This window comes from Vitis vinifera, chromosome 8 (assembly GCF_030704535.1).
Source record: "Vitis vinifera cultivar Pinot Noir 40024 chromosome 8, ASM3070453v1".
In the NCBI taxonomy this organism is placed as follows: domain Eukaryota; kingdom Viridiplantae; phylum Streptophyta; class Magnoliopsida; order Vitales; family Vitaceae; genus Vitis; species Vitis vinifera.
Window position 1 is genome coordinate 12,722,891 of NC_081812.1, and position 24,498 is coordinate 12,747,388.

General features: G+C 33.3%; 1 protein-coding gene across 1 annotated transcript; it reads left to right on the plus strand.

The window, feature by feature from the left end:
- Nucleotides 1-336: 336 nt before the first annotated feature.
- On the plus strand, nucleotides 337-18,040 carry LOC100246460 (uncharacterized). The gene is made up of 10 exons (XM_010655356.3): nucleotides 337-573; nucleotides 7,661-7,883; nucleotides 7,981-8,138; nucleotides 8,239-8,384; nucleotides 12,949-13,011; nucleotides 13,115-13,207; nucleotides 13,541-13,702; nucleotides 16,378-16,469; nucleotides 16,594-16,763; nucleotides 17,444-18,040. Exons 1-10 carry the CDS (start codon nucleotides 489-491, stop codon nucleotides 17,758-17,760), a joined length of 1,509 nt encoding a protein of 502 aa, XP_010653658.1. The 5' UTR covers nucleotides 337-488; the 3' UTR covers nucleotides 17,761-18,040.
- The last annotated feature ends 6,458 nt before the right edge of the window (nucleotides 18,041-24,498 follow it).

Consider the following 24,498-nt stretch of genomic DNA (forward strand, 5'->3'; position numbering starts at 1 on the left):
ACATAACCTAAGGTTTTATTTGATTTATGGAAAATTTGAAAAAAAAAAAGAGAAAAATAAAAATAATAATAAATTAGATTTAAAATAAATAAATCATTTTTTTAAACACATTTCATTTTTTATTTTAAAAAATTAATTTTAATTATTTTAATTATTTTCTATAATAAAATCAAATGCAAATAAATTATTTTCTTTAATAATTTTATTGTTAATATCTTTCAACAACCAAATATACTGTTTTGACCATTCATAGTGGCACCCGCCCACTTTGATGTGGGTTTTGGGCCTGGGCCCAAACAGACTTCCTTAATAAACAAGTTACGAAGACGAAGGGCAAAAGAACCAAACCGAAAACGGCACCGTCTCAACGCTCAATCCATGCGAATAAAATCTGCGAGAGCGCGCGTCTCTGATTCTCTTTAGCGTTCACTTTTTCAGAATGAGAAACTGAGCGAAGAGGCCCAAAAAAATAAAAAAAAAATAAAAAAATGAAGGGCTCTTCCTCTGCACTTCTTCTCTTCTCCATTCTGATTTTGATGATTTCTTCTTCCAGACAAGACTCCTCATTCAAAGGTATTCTTTTCTATAAATTTCTATTCTCATTCATCTGTCTTCGTTCTCATTCATCTGTTTTCGTCGTAGATCTGTTTGATTGCCCTGAAAATATAATTATAGGGAAGCTTTTGAGTCGGTTAGGTTGCCGAGTTATAACTTATATACAGTTTTTTTTTTTTTTTTCAAAGCACTAGATACGTTGGAGATAAAGTTCGAAAGTTTGCATTTTTTAATCCTCTGTTTCCTCTGATGGTACTGTGGTTCGATGTGGTGGTCTGAGGGTATCGGTGTTTCTAAACAATTTTATAGCAGAAAAAGAACTGTAAATTTAGGGTTTGTATGACGTTAAATATTTACTTATTATTTATTCTTTGCTTAGATGCGGGGGTTTGCATCCGTTGTCGCATGCAGTTAAGAGTTATGATAATTGAAACTCCTTTTTATTGTATTTTTCTTAGGCTTCGTTTGTTAATTATTATCCTGGAAGATTTTTGTGGAGATGAATATAAATTTTCAGAGTTGAGACTTTGCATGCAACTAGTAAAGTAGACATCATTTGATAAATGACACCAGTAGAGAGATGTTTTCTCATGAAATAAAAGTTGCATTGTAAATATGAAATCTTGATTTGACTGATTTATTTAAAATATAGAAGTGAAGTGAACAAGTTATTATGAAATTTTATTCAATAAGTTTATTCTGAGTAATTACAAAATAATTGTCTAAGTTCTGTTGTTTAAGCTAAGATTTGGTTGGTTGGGGGAGGTGGGATGCTGTAGTTTAATTGAAATGCTTTTGTGGGAGTAAGGCTTAATTGTGATAGCAAATTAGTGTTTAGACAAAGAAGTGGACTTCCTTGGGTTATTTGTAAATTTGATGCAGGGAAGGCACGTTATATTGCAAGTTATCTCTTTTTAGAAAAATGTGTAGTTGTTAAGGAGGATGGGATATGTAGAGAGAGAGAGAGAGAGAGAAAGATGGAGACGTGGGTATTGGTTTCAATTTCTTCATCTTAATGAATGGTAGCTCCCAAAGTTGATGAGATCACTATCTTGTTTTGCAAGGCCAATCTCCATCTAGGATTTGAACTAGTTTTGGGACTTGGAATTAGTCTTAGTAAGAGTGAGCTCATTCTAGCAAGGAGTGTGTAGTGAACTTAACTCATATGTCTTTATGGGTCGGTTGCAATAGTGGATCCTTGTCTTCTACTAATTTGTGTGCCTCTAGGTGCATTTTTAAGCCATCCTATGTTTGGGTGTCTATGGAAGGAAGGTCGAAGAAGAAACTTTACTCTAAAAATGGCAATATTTGTCAGAAAGAGGGAGACTTACACTTCCAAAGAACATCTTTAAGTTTATCAATTTATTCTTTGTCTTCCTTCAAGATTCTAAGTAGAGTAAGGAAAAGAATGGAGAAGCATTGACATGATTTTCTATGGGGAAATGGGTTTTTGAGGGGAAAATTTACTTGGTGAAATGGACTTCTATTTGCTTTTCAAAATCTAAATTGGGGGAGGAGGGTGGCGGCGCTGCACTTGTGGAGGGGTTTGAGGTGTAGAAATCTTTCTCTACTTGATTCAACATTGTTTGGAAAATGGTACTACATGTTTTCTATGGAGCATAATAACTTGTAAAGAAGAGTCATTATAGGCAAGTATGGGGAAGTGGAGGGGGTTTGGTGCTTTAGGATGGGAAGGGAGATGTATAGGATGGGTCTTTGGAAAGCCATTAGTTATGTATGGGATATCTTTGTTAGAACTATACTTAAAGTAGGCAATCAAAGGAAGACTAAATTTTGGCATGATGTGTGGTGTCGGGAGAACCAACTTAAAAGGAGGGAATGTATGATTCCAAATAGATGCTATATGTGTAAAGAAGAAGAAGAAACAATGGGTCATATCCTCCTTTACTACTTGAAAGTGGTAATATTGTGGCAATTGAACTTTACTCTATTTGGAATAGAGTTGATACACTCCTTAATAAAGAAAGTCCTTTTGAGTTGACATGAATGTTTTGTAGGGAGCAAGAGGAAGAAAGCTTGGAGAATTTCGCCTTTATACCTTTCTGGACCATATGGAAGAAGAGAAATAGGCGAATGTCCAAGAATACCAAAAAAGCATATTAAGCACTCAAACAATCATTTATGTATAATTTTTGGAATGGGCTAGAGTGTACATAGGAGTTGATTCCTTGTCCATGTTAGACTTTATTGACTAGTTGAGCTCTATATAGCGGATGTGGGTTGTTTTTTGTGTACCCCTCTACTTGGTTTTGTGGTGCTTTTGTATACACTGTTTATTGTAGTGTGCTCTTATGTTTGGCACTATTAATACAATGAATATTTACCAATCAAAAAACAAAGGAAGGGATCTCTAAAGGATCAATGACCTCACCTTTATGTTTTAGCTTTACATAGAATACTTGGATTGCGGATTTGTGGGTGGAAAGAAGAGGGTACTTGGTTATTGGTTGCATCGATTCAAAAGGATCTTTTAGTACTTAACACCTGTGTAGTCTTTTTTGCAGCTTATCCATCTTTTTTGTACTAATAAGCAGAATTGTGAGGATAAGTTGTTTTGATGAGAAGCAAAAAAGGGTATTTTACCTGTGAAACCCTTCTATTTTCTCTACACTCAGGAAGCTCTCTCTTTCTGCTCTAAAGAAATTTAGCTTCAGTGACTCCTAAAGTGTACCCTTCTTTTGGGGAGGCTAAACAGGGGGAGATTCTTACCATGAGATTCTTTTATTTTTCTCTATACTCAGGAAGCTCAATTTTGTGTAGCCTCCCACAAAAAATTAAGCATGCTTTAGAAGGGGTCCTTTTAGCTAAATTTCTTACCATTGATAGACTTATGATTAAGAGGTGCTTTCTTTTGAATGGATGTTGTATGTGTAAAAGTGAGGAAACAACTAATGGAATCCTCATTCATTTTGCTCGTGTGGCATGTTAGCTTTTTGAGAAGGAAAGCAAAAAAAATTTCTTTTGGGTGGAGGGTGATGGGAGCAAGGTTCAAAGTATCAATCGAGTTGTAGTTGTATCTTGAGTGGCTATCGCCCAAATGTGTTTGAGATCCATTCTAAGATTTTCAAATTCCAACAATGAATTGGTTGGTACTGTTTTCATGGCCAAGTCATGACTGATACATTTTAGTCATGGTCAACTTGTCCCATGCTGTCAAACTCGTACAACTTCTAAAGCCATACTTGCCTGACTATGGATTGTCAAGCAATCGACTCTACTGGATCCAAGTTTTGATAATTCTTTCAACCATATTCTTACCATGGAAATTATCATCCTGCTTTCTATACTCATCTTAAGACCGACGATGATAAGTTTAAACTTTCTAGTGTGTATCATTAAATGTGGGTTGCATGGAATTATTTTCTTTTTAAGTAGAAAAACAATTCAACTTGAAATTCTACTATTTTGAATTTTTTATTTCATTGTAGACTAATTCAAACACATGCTTTTATGGTGTTTTAAATTGAAAGAAAGTCAAATATGATAGGTGTTCTTTTTTGTTTAGGACCTCTAGATTTAGCGATTGATTTGACAACTTTGAACTATGGATGGAAGGGAGAGGTCTTATTCCTCTTTTGTGGATTTCATTAATTGTTTTGGTGTGTGTACCTATCAAAAAATATATAAATAAATAATTGTTTTGGCATGTGGTAGACTGCACCTTGGCCTATTGTATTTTTTTTTTTTTTTTTCTGGTGCTTCCTTATGGTGCTTTTTGTATACTGCTTGTGTATGTGGGTGCCCCCTCTTTTTTAGCAGTTTTCTATAATAATCCATTGAGCTATCAGATTTTGGGGTAACATTGTGCCCCAAGCCTTGCATATAATGTTCGCACATTTGCCTACAAGGCATCTCAAAAGTACTTTGCCTTAGCTATAGTGGATATTGATAGTAACACTGAAGCAAAAGAAATAATCGTCTCAAGCTTGTCTTGTGTGCACCGAGCCTTGCATATAATGTGCACACTGTGTGCCTACAGAGGTGCCTCAGAAACACTTTGCCTGAGCTCTAGTGAGTTGTGGTGATGTTTGCCTCACTGCACCTGGATTCTTTTTTTCGCCTAGCCACACCTCAACTATTATGGAATGATTATCATCAAGTCCTTTTACAGTTGTTGGAGGCCACCAGTGTGTATGAACTTTTTTCAGCTGGGAGAGTTTGGTGCTCACTAGCTTCATTTAGGTTGCCTGCTTTGTGGGAGGATCTGTGAGAGATGTTGTCAGTTGATGGCTGGGTATTGGGCATCCTTTTCATCATCAACAGGTTGGTTGAGTGCTTTGGGTGCTTATGTGTTGCTTATTTGTGAACTACTGGGTCATGGCTATATCCATGATTCCATGATAGGCCCATTTTGTCGTTGGTTGATCAAAGCTGGAAGTTTTGGTTAGTTTGTTTGAAACTGTGCTATTTCTTGTCTTCTTTGGTATACTAAGACAGTGCACAACAAGGTTTTCCAGGACTAAGGACTTTCTGATTTCTGTGGTTGAATCTTAAATCCATGTACTTGTAAGCTTCCTTTTTAAGCTTTGTTTGGAGGTCTTGTTTTGTGATTTTCTTAGATATGTTTAAGTTCCATTAATGTGTTTGTTCTGCTTTCCCTTTCTTATACCTTATGTTTACCTTGGTTTTTCCATTTCTCCTCCTAATGAAATGGATATCTATTCATTTTTTATTTGATAAAAACAAATTTAACTTTTATATATTGTAATTAGGTTTGCTTAATGTGATGTTAGAGGTTATTTATTTATTTATTTTTATAAGTAAATAAGATTTCATATATAAAAGAGACGCTAAAAAAGCGACTCAAAGTATACAATACCTATACACCCGCCTTCAACAAGGCCAAAAGACAAAGAAAACCCAACACTACAAACCTACTTAGAACCCAACCAATCAATAAAATTAGCTATAGTTAGAGGGCAATCATCTATGAACAACTTAGTCTCAGCCCAAAAAGTAAGAATAAAAGAGTGTTTCAGTCTCTGAATTGACAATGAATCATCCTTGAAAGCCAATCTATTCCTTACCTTCCAAACCGTCCAGAAAATGTGAAGAGGAGCAGCTCTCCACGCCTTCTTGTGTTTTTTGCCCAGGAAAAAACCATTTCAACTTAGAAGGGTCTCTCTAACTGAAGAAGGCAAGACCCAAGACACCCCAAATAAAGTAAAAAGTAGATCCCATAACACCCTTGTTCTTGAACAATGAAGGAGAAGATGGTTTATGTTCTCCTCTTTCTCAAGACACATAAAGCATCTATTTGCCAAAGTCTATCCTCTTTTCTGGACCATATCCAAGGTTAAGGCTTTGCCCCACATAGCCTTCCATGCAAAGAAACTAATCTTGGACTGCACATTCACATTCCAAATATAGCTTGAAGGAAACAAAGATAAACCACCTGTTTCAAGGGCTACATAGAGAGACTTGACTGAGAATTTACCACTCTTAGTTTCAGTCCAGGACGCCATATCCTCCACATCCTTAATAACTCTCTTACCCTGTAGCCTCTCCAAAAATCTTTCCGCCTCCTCTACCTCCCAATCATTGAACGCTCTTAAAAAACAGGGGTTCCAACCCCCCCCAGCCCCCCTCAGCCAAGGGGTCCCAAATATCTACCACCCATGCTTCCTTCTCAACAGTCAAAGCAAAAAGAGAAGGAAAGGACATACATAGAGGAGAATCCCCACACCATCTATCCCTCCAAAAACTTACCCTTCTCCCATTACCAACTATGAAAACCAACCTATCGCTCACCAACTTCCAATCCATCCTTATTCCTTTCCACAACCCCATACAATGAGCCTCTCTCACTTCCCAAGAGCACCAACCCCCTCTATCTTCTCCATACTTCCCTCTAATCACTTGATTCCACAAAGCCTCTCTCTCATTTGTGAAACTCCATTTCCATTTAGCAAGAAGTGCCTTGTTGAGAAGGGAAAGGCATTTGACCCCCAATCCTCCTTTCGACTTACTTAAACACACCAACTCCCATCTTACTAAATGAGGCTTTCACTCCAAATTGCCCCCACCCCAAAGGAAGTCCCTTTGGATTTTCTCAAATCTCCGTCTAACTGAGCTTGGTAAGCACAACAATGACATTAGATAGATGGGTAAATTCGATAACGTGCTTCGAATAAGAGTCGCTCTTCCTCCCTTGGATAAATATTGTCTCTTCCACATGGCTAACCTTCTTCGGAAGCGCTCTTCCACACCTTCCCAAACTGTAACTGACTTAAAAAGAGCACCCAAGGGCATCCCCAAATAGGTGGTTGGAAGACTACTCAGACTACAACCAAATTCCCAAGCAAGATCATCCATATTCTCTACCCTCCCTACTGGAATGAGTTCACTTTTTTCCAAATTTATTCTCAATCCCGAAGCAGCCTCAAACCACATAAGTAGCCAACTGAGATAAGTCAACTAATCTTGTGAAGGTTTACACAACACTAGTGTATCATCAGCAAACAACAAGTGGGAAATTAGGACCCCTTCTTCACTCCGACCTTTCACCCTACAACCTGATAAGAAATCTCCCTTTACGGCCCTTTTGAGGAAAGCACAAAAGACCTCCATAACTATGACAAAGAGGTAGAGGGAAAGGGGATTGCCCTGTCTCATACCCCTGGAGCTTTGGAAGAAGCCCGTAGGGGTTCCATTGACCAACACGGAGAAACTTGCAGTGGATATGCACCACTTAATCCACCTGATCCATTTCTCCCCAAAATCCATTTTCTGCATAACTGTGAGAATAAAATTCCAGTCCACTTTATCATACACCTTCTCTATATCCAGTTTGCACAAAATGCCACTCTCATTGTTCTTAAGGACCGAATCGATGGCTTCATTAGCTATCAACACTGCATCTAGGATTTGTCTATCTTCTACAAACGCCCCTTAAGCCTTGGAGACCACCTTTCCAACCACCTTTTTTAGCCTATTGGCTAAGACCTTGGCCAGCCACTGATGTTAGAGGTTATGTTATGGAACTTGCACTATTTTGTTCATATCTTGTTATTTATTTGTTTCTCATCACATTCTATGGATTTGTTTTAATATTTGAAGTTTATATTACCTTTTGAAACTGCAGGTGTTGGCCTAGGAAATCCAACTTTAGATGTCATTCCATCCACACTTCCCGGGCATTTATCCAGTCGTGGTTCTAAAGATGTTTTATTGTGTGAACGTGTCCAAGTTGCTGGTCTGTCAAGATTGAAACTTGGGCATTATGCAAGTTCATTTAGGGTTACTGTGGCTCCATCTGTAGTAATACCTGAGAGATTACACAGCAAAATTCTGGTTTGTTTCCATGGGTAAGTGAAATATCTTGGAATCTCTGGTCTTTGTATGCTCCCTTTAGTTCTTTTTGATGTAGAGTTGTCACACTTCTTTTTTTTTTTTTTTTTGCAGGAATGCTTCCCTTGGATCATGTCAGTGTGAAAAGGATGAATGGAAAACTAGTCAGAAGGGACTTTGGAACTTTGTCATGTCACCATATGAGGACCGATATGTTGATGTGAAGTTCATTGGTGAAATATCTGGCTCTGTCACTGTCTCAGTTGAAGAAGGTGAGTCATTTTCTCCTCATGACTCGGTTTGATATTCTGTTATGCTCTATTATTTATCTTAGATGTTTGTTTTTGGGCCTTCAATATTCACTTTCTGCAGATTTTCAAAGATGGCGCCTGTTTTGCCTTGCATTGGGATTTTTTTTACTCTTGCTAGCACCAGTTGTCAGCAGTTGGGTTCCCTTTTATTACAGCAGTTCAATGGCTATTGGGATTTTGCTTGTGATCATAATCCTTCTTTTTCAGGTATTTGAGCTCACTTATAAACTTTCATGGATCAATAGAAAGAGTTTGTTTGTATTTTTATTTTTTATGCATCAGAAAGATAATTGAAATGTTTGTTTTTCCAAACATGAATCTCTGCAAGATTAGAGAAAAAGCAGGTTAGAGTCTCATAGGTCTACCAACTCCATTTTCAGCTAATCTAACATCAATATTACAACATGAATTACAACAAGAATGCCTCAAATCTTTCTTTTAGCAGTAATGTATAGTCCAATGTGCTTTAGTTAAGCTTTCTTTATTTTTTCTGAGGCATAAGGAAGCCAGTCAATTATTAGTAATTAACCAGGACAGTATTTTTAAAGAGCACTCAATTTTTTTTTGACTGACTTCATAAGAGGCCAAGTGAGAAACCTTGAAGGATTGAGGGTTTGGTTGTTCTCCTATCTCTGTGAAGAGTATTGGAGTGCCCTTCTTCTGAAAGAGAGATCTGAGAAGCAGTCATTCAAATGAACGAGTGAGAAGCACCTGGTTGTCATGGTATTTCTTTGATTCTTTAACCAGAAATTTTGGGATATTACAAAGAGACAATCTGTTAGGAGTTCACAGAGTTGCATTACAGTGGGGTTTTTTAATAACAGTACCACTGCTACCTTTATAGAAATCGTTCCCAAGAAGCGCTCCGCCATCTATTTCATCTATTAGGGCCATTAGTTTGGCGATTGGTCTCTACAAAATCATTGTTAATGTTTTACTTAAGCATCTTGAAGACTCAAGAGGTACTACAAGAGCCTATTTCATCCTTATAGAGAGCCTTTATTAGAGAGAAAAGAAACACAGAATATGCTATGTCTAATGGACTTGTTGATAAGAAACTATGTTTGAGAGAGGAAAGGCAGTGGTCTTTAAAGTCAATTTGGAAAAGCATGTGATGATGTGGATTGGGGTTTTCTGGATCATATTTTTTTTTTTTTAGAAATTTTTGTTCAAATGGAGATCATAGAATCAAGGCTGTCTATTTTGGTTAGATTTTCTGTGTTAGTGAGTGGTTACCTCAAAAGATGGGTTAAGGCATCTAGAGGCACACTTAAGGCAAGATGATTGCCACCTAAGGTTTTAAGTGAATAGATGCTTAGGGCAGTGTATAGTGACATTTTAAAGTTTTTTAGTGGGCTGAAGTTGTATCGAGGTGTCGCCTCTATAGTTTGTGGATATTACTGTATTCTTCCCTAAGCCTGAGCGGAGGATGTGTAACATTAGGCTTAATTTTTTTAGTTTTTGGATGAATTTCAGGGTGCTAAATAAATGTAAATAATAATACCCTTTTAGACATACATGTTGATCATGATCATCTCCTTAGCCTAGCTTCACTCCTAGGTTGCAGGACTCAGATTGGACTCATACTGCTGGGCTGCAGGGAATCTCTTAATCATCTTCTCACATGGTCTCTTTGCACTAGGCTTTTGCAGAGGTCATTTTATGCTTGTTGGAATTGCTTCTATTTCTCCCAAAGTGTTGTTTACTTGATCATTCTCATTTTAGTCTTTGAGGGACAAGAAGGGGTAAGGTTCTTACAGGTGTTATGTGAGAAGCAAGGCTTGTGGTTTTCTCTTACTCTTGGATTCCTTGTTTGGTTAATCAAACAATGGATTAGTTGACTAACAAAGGAGCATCATAGCTAGGCTTAGTTGTTTGTTGTTGGTGTTGTTTTTGTTTTTTCCTCACGTATTAGAAGCAACCGTTTCATAGCCTTGAATAGTAACCAGATAGAAGGATGAGAAATCCTTTTAGCAAGTACATGGCTGTACAAATCTTGATTAAAAGAAGGAAAGTAGATCTATACTAGTCAAAAGCAACTCTAACTGCACAACTCTTAACTGCACAGCTTAAGATGGTGACATCAATGCTTAACTCATAGGGGTAAAAAGCCTTGTACTAAAGAAAGAAACTGCATACTTTTCTGCTTTCAAATGTTAGAAAAATCAACTTTTTAAATTCAGAGTTTTTGTTCGTTTCAAAATAGTCCCTCATACTTTGAACTTCCAATTATTGCAGATAGTCCTCTCTCTAAAACAGCCTTTGTTACATTAATCCTTCCTACTCTAAACTTACAATTACTGCTTACAATCCTCTCCATGAAACAGTCTTTCTTCTTCTTACTTTTCCCCCTTTTTTGCATGTGTTTCTTGTGTGTGTGCGCTTTTTCCTTTTCTTTTTTTCTTTTTTTGACAAGAAAGCATAATAGAGTAGGCTCATTATGTGGCTTCCGGTTATGTCAAAGGTTATTTCCTTGGAAGAATTGTTTACAATCTTGGGTCACACAATTTAGAATAATAACCCAACTATTAAGCACATAAATGGTCCCAAACATTTTTTTTACTTAGGGAAAATCTTCTCTTTGTAGATTAGCCAAATTGTTTTTTGGTAGGGAAGCAACAATCTTGCATTTTGGTGAAAGATAAGACACTAGAACTGCAAGTTGTTTAGGGAGAGAGAACATGGTTAAAAGATTTCCAGGTTGCATGTACTAATACCCCTGAAATTTGACCAGTGTCCCACTGTGGTTGTTAAACTAAAAATTGTGTGAATTTTCCGTTTATTTTATATGAATAGTGCCTAGCAGATCCATCTGTTAGTTGATTGTTGAAGAAACTAAGAGAGAACGTGCCTTTTGTACATGATGTGGCTTACTGCTAGGGCACTTTTGGAACTTCACATGCATTCCTTCAAATATAAGTAGCTGCCAGCCATGTGGCTCCATTCCTTACTCCCATCCCCTTCCATGTGCTCACTGTTTCCTACTCCAACTACTCAACAGTAGGGTCGTCATTAACAATTTGAAACTTCCCTTTCAGTGTAGAAATGGATCCATTGTGAGTGAAGGGAAAACAAGTAAATTGTGGGAATAAGACTTGGTTGAAATGTTTTGAATATCGTGATCTATGTTGAAGATGTTACGACACTCTAAGAAATGAAATATTATATAAAACAGAACAAGTTTACATGATAAAAGTGCTTGCACCGAAAATCAAATATATGGGCTTAAGGAAGACATAAATCAATCATTTGCAATAATGAAATTCACTAGAATTACTGGGAGAAAGAGGGGCACTAAAAGCTAAAAAAAAAAGTGTGAAAAAGAATAGGAATAAAAGGAATACTACAAGCAAAAAGTTTAAGAATATGGTAAAAGTTTCACAATTAAATTAAAAAACAAAAAACCAAACATTCATTTTGTCACCAATTAAGAATAAAATATATAGAAATAGATTTATGATGATGCTCCATAACGAAATGAGTGGAAATGAGAACAGCCACAGCCTCTTCAAAAATCACTTACACCCATTGTCCGATTGCATAAACCAAAAAAAAAAGAAGAATTAACATTCATAGAACAAACCCATAACCACAACCTGTTTACTTTTTAAACAAATAAAAATAATAGTGCACTAACGACACACACAATCAAGCACAACCATAGCTTCTTTATTGTTGCCCCATACTTCATATTTTCGTTCTCCATTCTCCTCATCCCTTTTAGCATCCGGGTATAATGTGCATTGAATGCTCACAAGTTGGAAGATCAACCATGGAAAAACCCACGATCATCATTGCTATACATTTTAAGAGGAAATTCAGTCAAAAACACCATTAATGGAGAATGATATTGAAAAGGCTACAAAAGGAGAATGATATTGAAAAAGCTACAAAAAGACAGGTATCATGCTGCTCACCTTTTTGTTGTCACACCTATTGAATATTCCCTTATTTTATTGATAATTGTTCTTCTTCTTTTTTGGGGGGGCCCTTGCAGGACTTAAACCTGGAACGTCCTACATTCCTACTCTAATCCCTTGCCACTTGAGCTAGGCCTTAGAATATTGTCCTTGGGTTTACATATGTCCTAGAATTTTTTTGTTGGGCAACTTTCTCACCATAGCAATGGATTGATTCCATTCTGACTCTGCTGAAGTGTGACTCCAGTGCAATGAGAATTAATGGAGAAAATTGTGAGTGAAGGATAGTTTCCACATGAAAAATCATTCACTGGCCACCAAAATTCCCAAGGTCAAAGTCTTTCTTTTAAGTTTTAATTTTATTCCTATTCTTATTCTTATTATTGACATATTATTATTATTATTTTATTTTTTTACTCAAATCCATGTTATGCCCAAAATGTCTCCTTTGTTGTTTTCTTAAGTGGTTGACCAACAAAAAGGAATTATTAGCCATTGGTCCTATGATTAGAGGAAAAATGGAATGATTTTTAGTTAAGGGATCAGAGTGGGATGCGCATTGAAGCACAAGAGGCATTGGTAGATTTAACCCCAGATTTCTTAAGAGATCTAATTGAAATTTTCCAAACTTAAAACTCCCTCGTTGACTAAGAAATTCTTAGATCTTCCTTAGATGCATTAATTAGTGGATGGTCTTGCACTTTTGCATGGTGATGATGAAGATAGGCTACTTTTTTTTGCAATCTGTATCTTTATGGAATCTCATAAAAAGTTACTTCCATTTTAGCATTTTGATTTGCCATTGAATCTTCCAACAGTTCTCATTTTCGTTGTTTTGCATAATGATATAGGGAATGAAATTATTACCCACAGGGAGGAAAAATTTCTTCTACCTCACTATTTATGGATCAGTAGTAAGTCTTCTTTCACTTGAACCTTGTGTTGCAAGAGAGTGATTCTCCTATGTTTCATTCTGTATCTAATGCGTATAAACATACTTTCTATTTGATTATTCAGCTTGGAGCTGGTTCTTTTCTTTTACATCAATTCTCAATGCTGGTGAATACAATCCTTGTCAATTTTGGGCTGAGTGAAGAGATGCACAACCCTGTAAGTTCTTGTACCTGATTATTCTTTTTCCTTGTTTCAGTCGAGATAATTATTCTATGCAACACAAAGATATAAGGATTGTCTACTGCAGTTGATCTAATATATTGTTTATTAAAAATATTTAATTTTTATACTAATAAAAAAAATGTTTAATATTTATCAATTAACAAGTTGTGCATGTGATTTTCTTTTGTTATGACTTGTTGGTATTTTGTCTTATTTTGGGTTAGTGCTGTTTCTGTTAACGATATTTCTATTAACAACAAAAACATGGTTAACAATCATTTTCTTAAACATTGTTAGGTTTTCATTTTTCTATTTTTTTGTTTGCAGGTCTCCATATTTGCATTAGTAGGTCTTATCCTCGCAGGAGCAGCACTTGGGTACTGGATTGTGCGGAAATTTGTTATTTCAGAAGATGGAAGTGTTGATGTTGGTGTAGCTCAATTTGTTAAATGGGGAATGCGCCTCATTGCTACCACATTTATTTTACAGGTGTGCTATTCCACTCATGTTGGTTGAGTTACATCATAATGTTAGGAAGGTTTTGGTTCAACCTTGTCACTTGATTGTACATGCTGGTTGAATTTCTTTGATTTTTTGTTGTTTTGCATTTTTTTCCACATGCCGATACAAACTCAAACAAATATATCAGTGTATGTGTTTTTAGAATACTTATAATATGCTTACAAACGTATATACTCATCAGGGCGTGGCCTAGTGGTGAGGGTGAGTGCCAGGATGTGTGGTAGAGGCACATGGTCTTGGGTTCGGGAGGTTCATATATATACTTACAAACACATATGTGGCCATGTGGCAACGGGAGGGTCTAATTGACTAGTCCCTCTTGCTCCATCCCATACTGTACAGGATGGGAATCACTTAGGGTTTTGGTACCCACCAGAAAAAATGCTATTTGGGCTCCACTTAGTTCATAGAATGAAATAATGGGAATGGGCTATCCATTTGTGGGATGAAAAGATTAGGAATGAACTATTATTCACTAGTTTGGCGATGATAGGTTTCAAAACTATAAAATTCTTTACATTCCCTATCACGTTTGGTGTGTATAGGAGTGGGAATCAAATGTATCCTAAGCTTCCAAAAATATCCTTTTTAAGTCCATATAAACCATCTGTGTAAAACCTTCAAAGAAAACTATAAAACATGGCAGAAAATGGTAATCACCTGAAAGCTATTTTCTAAAATTGAATGAGAACAAAACTATGAAATTTATATAATAAAACCAAAGAAATTAATGAACTTTAAAGCATGAATAGATAATTGACAGCAAACTCAATAAATTGATAGGGAAACAATCTTCATATAATTGTTTCTTTTTTAACTTAAAATGATTTATTTTTAAAAAATAATAAACATTGGGTGAATGTTTTACAAAAATCTACAACTTATATTTCAACCCATGTATTCATGCCAAGTCAAATTTTATTAGTAGCAATGGTAATTTTTCATCCAATAAGAATGGGATACGTAATCAATAAAAATGATTGATAGTAGTAAATGTAATGATTTTTAATTAGTGAGAATTCTAAGATAAGGATATATTTGTAGTGATAGAATAAAATTAAGAATCCTAAGTTCATTATTTTGTATTTTTGTGTGATGAAATTAAGTTCTCATTGAAATGTTTTCTAAAATATTTTTGTAATTTGTGATTTATTTTCTAGAGAAGTTAACAAATTTAGTTTCTGAAATGATAAAATTATATTTATTTTTTAAATGAATGAATGTCATTTTGAGAATGATAATGATATTGTTGTAGTTTGAGTGAGAAATACAAGGATACACTTTTCCCCTAAATTATTATGTATTTTTTTTTTCTAGGACTCATTTTTACAGACCAATGTCTCTTGGTGGGTTCCAACCTCCACATTTTATAGGTGTAGCAAACCTATTAGAATTCCAAAACAAAACACCTTTGTGAATAACCAAACATTTGAATGGGTGGAATGGAATGCAACACCCACCCCATTCATGGACCAAACATTGCCAAAGATTTTTTAATTGTGGTTAAACACGATCTTTCATTTCCATCAGCTTTGCTGTGGGATATGTTGATAGTAGAATATTATAGGCCACTTGGGTAGTTGTTCATATTATTCCCTTAAACATCTCTCTTTTGACTCTAGAGTGAAAATTACTTGATAGTTTAGGCCTGTAACAATTGCTTACAGATGTCACGAGACAAACCCTGTCTGTAAATAGTAGTCTTCCCTCCTTGCCGTATGCTCCTTTGTGTATGAAAGAGCAATTCTAGATACATTTGAACCAAATCTTATGTATTTGAGCGGTTAAGTGATTTTATTAAAAAAAAAAAAAAAAAACTTTATATTATTTGTCAAATTATATCTAATGAAAGATCAACTGCAATGGGCCAATCCTGCTATATGTTACTTGCCTATTTCACCCAACTTGGGTTAGTACAGGTTTGTGGAATCATGCTTTTATATTTCAATCAAGGAGGAGGGTTGGGTGGCAGGTGGGGGTTGGGGGTTGCGGTTTTCAGCAGCTCATGTTTGAGTTATGCATACCTCTAGAGATTAAAGGTTAAGGGTCTGTTTGATAACTGTTTTAAAAAATAGTTCTCTATTTTTCAGAATAAAAAAAAATAACGGAAAAACTCGTGTGGCAATAAAAATGAAATAAAAAACAGTTTTCTGTTTTTAAAAACAAAAAACATGGTATTTTCAGATAATATCTTTTAATTGTTTTTACTTGTTTTTTAGGGTGTTTAAAAATTGATTATACAAATATGAAGAATGATTAAAAATAAAGCATTACATATAAAAGTTATTTTTAAAACATAGAGAACATGTAAAAAACATTTCAGGTTAGATCTCCATTACATGTATGCACACAAAGCATGTGCTATCTTTTCGCTCTGTATTCATTTCAGAAGCTGGTTTTATTTTACCCATTGTGTGGCAACTGGCAATTATTTATCTTTTGAACCCACTGTTATTTAAACTGATAAATGATGCTGTAGCAACTGTCAAATTTTATTTTATTTTGCCTATGAAAAAAGAGAATGTCCTACAATTTTTTATGATAATTGATGCGAGCATCAAATTTAATGTGATTAAATTATATTCATATATATTTGTACCTAAGTTTATCACTTAAAATTGTCTGATTTTGTACTGTGTCAGAGCACACTTGATACTCCTCTAGCCTTGGGGGCATTAGTTTCTTGTTGGGTCATCTGGATTCTTATTACATCCCCAAAGTGGCGACGTCGAGTGTAAGTTCCAATTATTCTCCTTTTTCTACTCTGATTTAGGCCTTTTATTTCGTCCATTCAACATACAAGTCACAAGATTCAATCCAAAGATTGACCATGGAAATGCATCTGTCGTTCCATGCAGGTATAAAAAATATTCAGAGAATAGAAGTCCTTGGGGATGGAAATCTAGAGAGGCAACTGCAAAGCACAACCGTGCTGAGTTTCTTAGCAGGTCAGGAAAGACAATCCCTCGTGGGACACCATGGGATAGCCCAAAGAGTTCGTCTGCTTGGTCTGATTCACCGGTTAGAGGTAAAAATATTGCTTTATCCCCACTAGTTTGTTGCTGTTCTTTACCATTATGTTTGTGTTGCTGGTGATGCTAGCCATTGCTTAGAAGTTGATGCATGTGTGCGTTTTCTTTTCATCCTGAAATACATATATACAAAAAAATGTTATGTTCAGAAGAAACTGACTCAGTGCAACCCTATAAACATTGATATTTAATCGAGTTTGATCATCAATTGAAAGGTTTTCCCTTAGTAAATTGAAGAAGCAAAATAGTATCTACTCACATGCAACCCTGAGTTAAAATTATTGCAGGTTCCCCCCAAAATATGCCATATTTTGGGGAGGAACATCTTCCAAAGAATGAGTTTTGTGCCCAATAAATGACTTCTAGTAGCCTATTTGCAGTTTGCATTTTGGCCATTGAGATTGGTGATTGAAATTTTCTGTTAAATTAATAGCTCCATCTGAATCTCCAAATGATAACTTGGAGAGACACATGTACCATAATGAACTTCATCACAACTGAGTACTTCCAGGGCAGTTCATCCAGATGCTTACCTTCCAAAAGATTGTGTAGTTTTAAAAAATGTCATTAATATCTCTGTATTTAGGATTTTTAGCAGGGATTGAGGCGTGGCATTTGATTTTAAACATTGACCTCTACTAGGATTATGGCATTTACTTGCTTTTGGCTGTTGCAGGTGTGATATCTAGACACAAAACTAGAGGGATAAGAAATCAACAGGATTACTATTCGACCTTTCACAAGACACCTTCACGAAAGAAGTTCTCGAAGAAGGATTGGGAGGATTTCACACGGGAATCAACTAGACAGGCCATGGGAGACATGGTATCCTCTCCAGAGTTCACTGATTGGATTGTTGAGCATGCTGACCGAATACAAGTCCTTCCTGACGACAGTTCAGACGAAACCATTGGAAGCGGGTCGGATTCTACGGAGGAGACTGCTGTATTGAGTGGCAATCGGCCTGGTTTATTCAAGTGGCAGCGAGTTTAGTATAACACATTCAGGGCGCTGCATCCTTTCATGGAAACATCCTTAGGCTGTGGATCCTCCATATTAACATGTAGCATTATGGAAACTCAAGTTCAAATTGTGGTACAGGTTTAGGAAATAGTGATTTTTTTTTTCCCTAGGTTTGTTGACTATGAGACCCCCGTCACACTGTTTTGCATCAAACTATAAGCCTTGTGGCAATTTTGTGAAAATTACAGTTAGTGCTCTCCGAATTCTAATTCTTAAACTAACTGTATTCCTTGTTGCAGTTTTGTTAAAATTGCATTTATAGGGTTCTGCTCTCCAAATTTTCATTTTCATAAATAACATGCTTAAGAATCTAAGATGAGAAAAAGGAAATAAGTAAATACTTTCCAATGTAGTTCATTCATAAATACTAATCTTATATTTGGTTTTTGGAAAATTTAAAGAAAACTATGGTTATGTTTGGTTTTTGGAAAGTATTAAGAAAATAAAAAAATATTTTAAAAAATGATTTTCTCATATTTGGTTGTCTTACAAAAAATTTCAAAAAATATATATATATAATTAAAATTAATTAGAAATTTATGTATTTTTAAATTATTTAAATTTCATATTAATGAGTTAAATAAATAAAATGAGTTTGAAGTACCAAATAAAAATAATTTATTGACTTTAATTCTATTTTTTATTTTTCTTCATTTTTTTTAATTTATATTTCCTCCCTATTTTCTTCTCCTCAAAATTTCCAAACATAACCTAAAAGAAATAAATAAATGAAAATAAAAATTAGATTTAAACTTAATAATATATATATATATATATATATATATATATATATATATATATATATATATATATATATATATATATATATATATTAATTTAATTTTACTTAATATTTTTAATGAAGGATAAATTGATACAATACACAGAAATGAAACATTAATCTGATCATGCTCTTCGTCCTTGTTTTGTGACATTACTAAAACAAAATGGTTTTGTCATGAAAACATTGAACAAGAAAGAAAGAAAAAGAAAACCTATCAAGTGCTAAAACAAAGTGAAGCAAACATCCTTACAAATACCGAACAAAATAAGAAATTAAGAAAACAATTACAATTATAATTACGATTAAAATTAAAATACTTAAAAAAATTTTAAAATAAAAATAAAAGAATTGATACCACTTTATATAAAAATTAAATAAAAATGAATAAAATTATAATGTTTTGGTAAAATAAGCTCATTTCACCTACAACACCTAAGTTGAGATTGGGCCCAAAAAATGAGTTGGAGCCCAATCCTTTTGTGGTCGGTTGATATCTTCTTGTTAAGGTTTAAATAAATCTTCTCTAAATAGAAAACAAGATAGTCTAAATCCATGTATGTAAAACAATCAACGTCAAACTGGTTTCCTTGTATTATCTCAAAAATGTCCAATAATTTTAGTTTTAGTTGTCTGATAATTAATTGTATTAATGACTATATTTATATAAAAAAATAGTTTTAATTATTTAATAATTAATTGTATTAATGATTATATGTATAGAAAAAAGGAAGGGGAGTAATCCACGTTTGTTTTTTCTTAACAAACTTCAAATATTTGTAGAATATCATTTTTTAAAATATTTTATTTTAATTAAAAAAAATTTAAATTTTATTTAAAACCCAATTTATAATTAATAACATTTTTTCATTAATTTTATTCAAAATATATACATTTAAACTTATTCATAAAAAGACAAATATTAGATAAGATTCAAATTGAAAATACGATTTATTTATGATTTGGTGGACTTTTTGGATGAATTGGTATGAGCACGATTGAACTAAATTCAAAAAGTCATACTTGGTGGAGTGGCCAACCCATCCAAAATCAATTTCCAAAAAGTCCAAAAGGAAGTTTGAAACAAAATAATTTGATTTTCGTATAAAAAGGGAAAAAGTTTTGACTTTTGGAGAACATTGGACGAGTAGAAAGAATTTGTTGACTCAGATTATAGACCTACTCAGAGAGATGTCCTCATAGTTGATGCATACCCACCCACAAAAATCCGTTTCTTTGAACACCATGTACCATGTCAAAGTTTAGATTGTGTAAATCATTGAGTAATGGATTAATCATACATTGCAAATTAACTCACATTTTAATTAATCTTCTTTAACCAAAAATGTCATTTCTATTGTCGAATTTGATTATAATTTATTTTAGAGATAACTCGGTTTATTGTATGGAAATATTGTAAGGAAAAATGAAACTACAAAAAATAATACCCACACGTACTTCATACTTTCATGTAATTTCTTCAAAATATTACAACAAATGATGTAAAAGGGTTTTTAAATCGATTCATATATTTTTATTTTCATTTAATTTTATGCGATGAAAAATTAAGTATGATTAGACAAAAAGTATAAAGTTATTGGTAGAGTTGGTTTCAATGAGCCACATTTGTTTTTTTTTCTTATGCTCTACAATCTTCGTGTAAATGAAGTTAGTCTTAGAGAAAATTTCCCTAGGAAAGATCTTCGAATGCTAAATTTAGTTTTTTCTTCTTGAGAATTCTTTATTTTATATCAATATGTATTTAAATTATAGGGTTGTTATATTGGAAAGAGTCGAGATAAATATAAAATAAAATGGCTAAGTTATTATTATTAGTATGCATATTTTAATTTCACTGGAAAACATGGTTTGAGCCTTATTTCATATGGAAAATGGATTTTGCTTGGTGGGTATAATGTGTCTCAATGGACATCATCATATATTTAAGGAATAATGAGTGCTTGAATTGAGCTTTAGTTGTTAATGCCTTACCATTATAGAATTGATCACATGTCCTTCTTTTAGAGGTAGTTATCAAACATGTGTTAGTAAATGTGTTTGCTTAATTGCATGCCGACAGGGAGAAATCTACCCTATTATGGCTTGCCATCATTTGCAATTTTAAGAAATTTGCTCTAAGGTGGTTGAAAGATTGCTAGAAGCTAGACTTTTTAAAAGAGGTTAAGTACCTAGATTGGCTGTCTAATGTGGTCAGAGTGCCAAAAGAAAAAGAATGCAAGATGACTTAAACTCAACGAGTCATGCTTAAAAGATACTTATTCTTATGTTGACACGGTCATGGGTTCACTAATGGGGTTTAAGATGCTCTATTTTATGGATTTGTTCTCAAGTTATAATCAAATAACTATGTATTAATCGAAGGCTATTGCTACTAAGCTATGTTGTTTTGGTTAAAGAATATTTAGAGCCACTTACCAAAGACTTGTCGATTTTGTAACTAGCGAGGAAATATTATGGAAGTATACATTGACAACTTATTTGTTAAAACTCATAAGGATATTCAACATTTTGAATACTTGGATAAAGCTTTCGAGATCCTTAGTAAATATAAAATGAAGTTAAATCCTGTGAAATGTACATTTGTAGTAAGATTAAGAAAGTTTTTAGGATTTTTAATAATCAAAAGGACATTTAGACTAATATCAAGCAAATTTGAGTTATACAAAAATTTCCTTTTCCCACATTTGTGAAGGAGATGCAAAATATGATTGGTCGAATTATTGCATTAAGTGAATTCATCCTGAAAACTGTTGACAAATGTCATTCTTCGTCAAAATCTTGCAAAAGGGTTGGTAAATTTGGATGGGATAGGCAATATAAGAATGCTTTCAAATTAACCTCCAAACTTGACCTCTTCAACATTTGAATTTTAGCTCATCCTATTAAGGATGAGGATATTTATCGTTACCTTTTCTTTCAAAGGGTAGCTACAAGTGTTGTCCTAATTAGATAATGAAGGTGCTCAACAACTAATTAGTCATCCCTTGCTTGATGTTGAAACACATTATTACACATTTAAAAAGAGTGTCTTGGCTCTACATATGGTTACAAAGAATCTGCCCCCTTATTTCCTAGCCGACAGCATACACACATTAAGTGATTAATCTTTTCAAGCAATCCTTAATAAGTGAGATTTCTCTAAATGACTCAAACAAGTGAATAATTTATCTAGGTCTCTATGACACTAAATACAATCTCGTAGGCCTATAAGGGTTCAAGCCCTTATGGATTTCATAGTGGAATTGACACTTATTAACAAACTTCCTCACCCCTAAAATAGAGAAGTTTGACATTTGAATGTTGATAAATTTTCTCAAAAAACAAGGTTAATAGTTGGAATTATGCCTAAAGGAGCTAATGGTATTACCTTGGCGTAATTGATTAAATGGGTTAATAAGGACTCAAAATATGAGGTTCCCATAAAAGGCCTCCAAATAGCTCGATATTTGATTGTCACTCATCTCAAGTATGCAGTGCTAGCTGATAATGAATACCTAGTTATTTGTCTATTGTAAAAAAAAAATAAAAATCCTTATCTCCCATTTCAAGCAAATACCAAAAGAAAATAACAAGTAAACAAACGTTTTAGAGAACTTGGATCAACTTGAACAAAGACAAAAGTATACCACTAAATTTCAAATACATGGTCAAATTTATATGATGTTTATTTCAACGCTCCTTATTGGATGAACCTCATAATTTTATATCTTAAAATTAAAAAAACTCTTAAATGACAAGATGAAAATAGTTAAAGTACAATCCTATTCAACTCTTTATATTCAAACTAAATCAAATTTAAGTAAAAAGTTGTAAAATGGGTCATATTTTAAGTGCGGAAGACCATGAAAAAACTTTATATGTCTTGATTGAAATTCACGAGGGAATATACAAGAATCATAGAAGAAGAAAGTCTATGGTTCACCTAGCCTTACCCTTAGGTTGTTACTCTCAACCATGTCAAACAATGCCAAAAATTATACAATAAAGTACTACAAATACCAAAGGTTTGCATATGTCTAGCATGTGCTAAGCGAGAGCATTCATCCAATCACTAGCCACCGTCTCTTTTGCATAATGGTGAGTAGATATTGTAGGACCCTTACCAATGCCTCCAACTTAGAAGTGTTACCTACTACTAGTTATTGCTTACTTAACTAAATAAATACAAGTAGAGTTCTACACCACAATTTATCGTGATATAAATAAGTTTATAGATAAAAATATCATTTTCCATTTTAAAATATCGGGAATCATAGTATTAGAGAATATACCCTTCAAATTTTAATTAAAGTTAATAACTATTTTATGTAGGGGTCTAAGAATTTCTACAAAAAAAAAAAAAAATGATTTTATGATATTTGAGTTCACAATAAAAAATACAGAAGAAAATTAAATATAAGTAAAATTAATTAAAAATTCATATTTTCAAATCATTTAATTTTTATATAAAATAATTAAAATAAATAAAACGAGTTTATATTAATATATAAAAATAATTTATCAAATTTAAAATTAATTTTACATGCATCGGACTATTTTTTCGCATTTGAAATTATACATTTCGCTTTAATTCTAACTGTAATTTTAATTTTCAGTTTTATTCCACGTAGAAAAAGTATTTCAATTGACAGCGTGGAGTCAAATTCAAACCCATCCAAACATTAAAACCAACCCCAAGGCGGCTTGAATGGATCACGGGTGGTGGCGGTGCCTCCCTAGCCCAAAGACCTTGCATCCTCCGTGACTGGCGCGCCAGCCATCATGCGCTGAGTCCTTTCGCTTTCCGATTTCAAAACCCCTCTTCAACCATCCCTTTATTTTATTTTCATTTTTCAAATATTAATAATAAAAAATGGGGTAAGTTTCTACAAGTTGGTGTAACTTCTCCAAAGTGCAAGTTTTACCAACTGATAACTTTTTCCACGCCTTCAACTCTTCAACTCCTCCGTCTAGTAGTTGATGTATTAAATTTAATTTAATTTAATAAGCTTGATTTCTATATTTTAATTCATCCTTCAGCTACCATAGTTGTTGGCTTGTGTTTTTCTTTCTTTCTTACTTATTTTTTTCTCTCTCTTTCTTGTTGGGTTATCTTATCCACATGGTTTTGGGGCTTTATGAATTTTTGCAACCAAATTAATAAATTGGACAAACAATATATCAATTAGTTTCCTCATTAATTTTTCTTTTAATTTAAAGAACCTTTGAACTTGTTTTATTTTTATATCAGTGTCTTCTAAAATTTGTCTTCGTGGTTAAGAAAAAATCAGTTTCCACATATTCATGTAAAAATAATAATAATTTAAAAATAATTATAATTCCATGTTTTTATGGTTCAAATATAATAATTACATTTGATTAAAAAAAAATATTAAAAATACTAGTCATTTTTAAACGGGTGCTTAAAATTTATACTTTATAAATTTAAATTTCTAGTTTATAATTTTTTATAAGAGTGTATTATAAAAACACATTTTTTCATAGCAAAAAGAATTTTAAATATTTATTTTAAAAAATCAATAAATTTAATTTTTTTTTATCTTTTATAGAAATAATTTTATATTTTATATAAAATTTATTAATATTTTCTTATTTTAGAAGATTTTTTATTTTGGTCATAAGTTATTATTTTGGTTATACATAATATATATATATATATATATATATATATATATATATATATATATTGGTGGTTGGCTTAATTTTATATTTAAATTTTGTGATAGAAAATGATTTATAATTTATAATAATATTTTATATATATATATATATATTGTGGTGGTTGGCTTAATTTTATATTTAAATTTTGTGATAGAAAATGATTTATGATTTATAATTTATAATAATATTTTTCACAAAAATTATAGAAAAATGTATATAGAATATATATTTATGATAAAAATAGT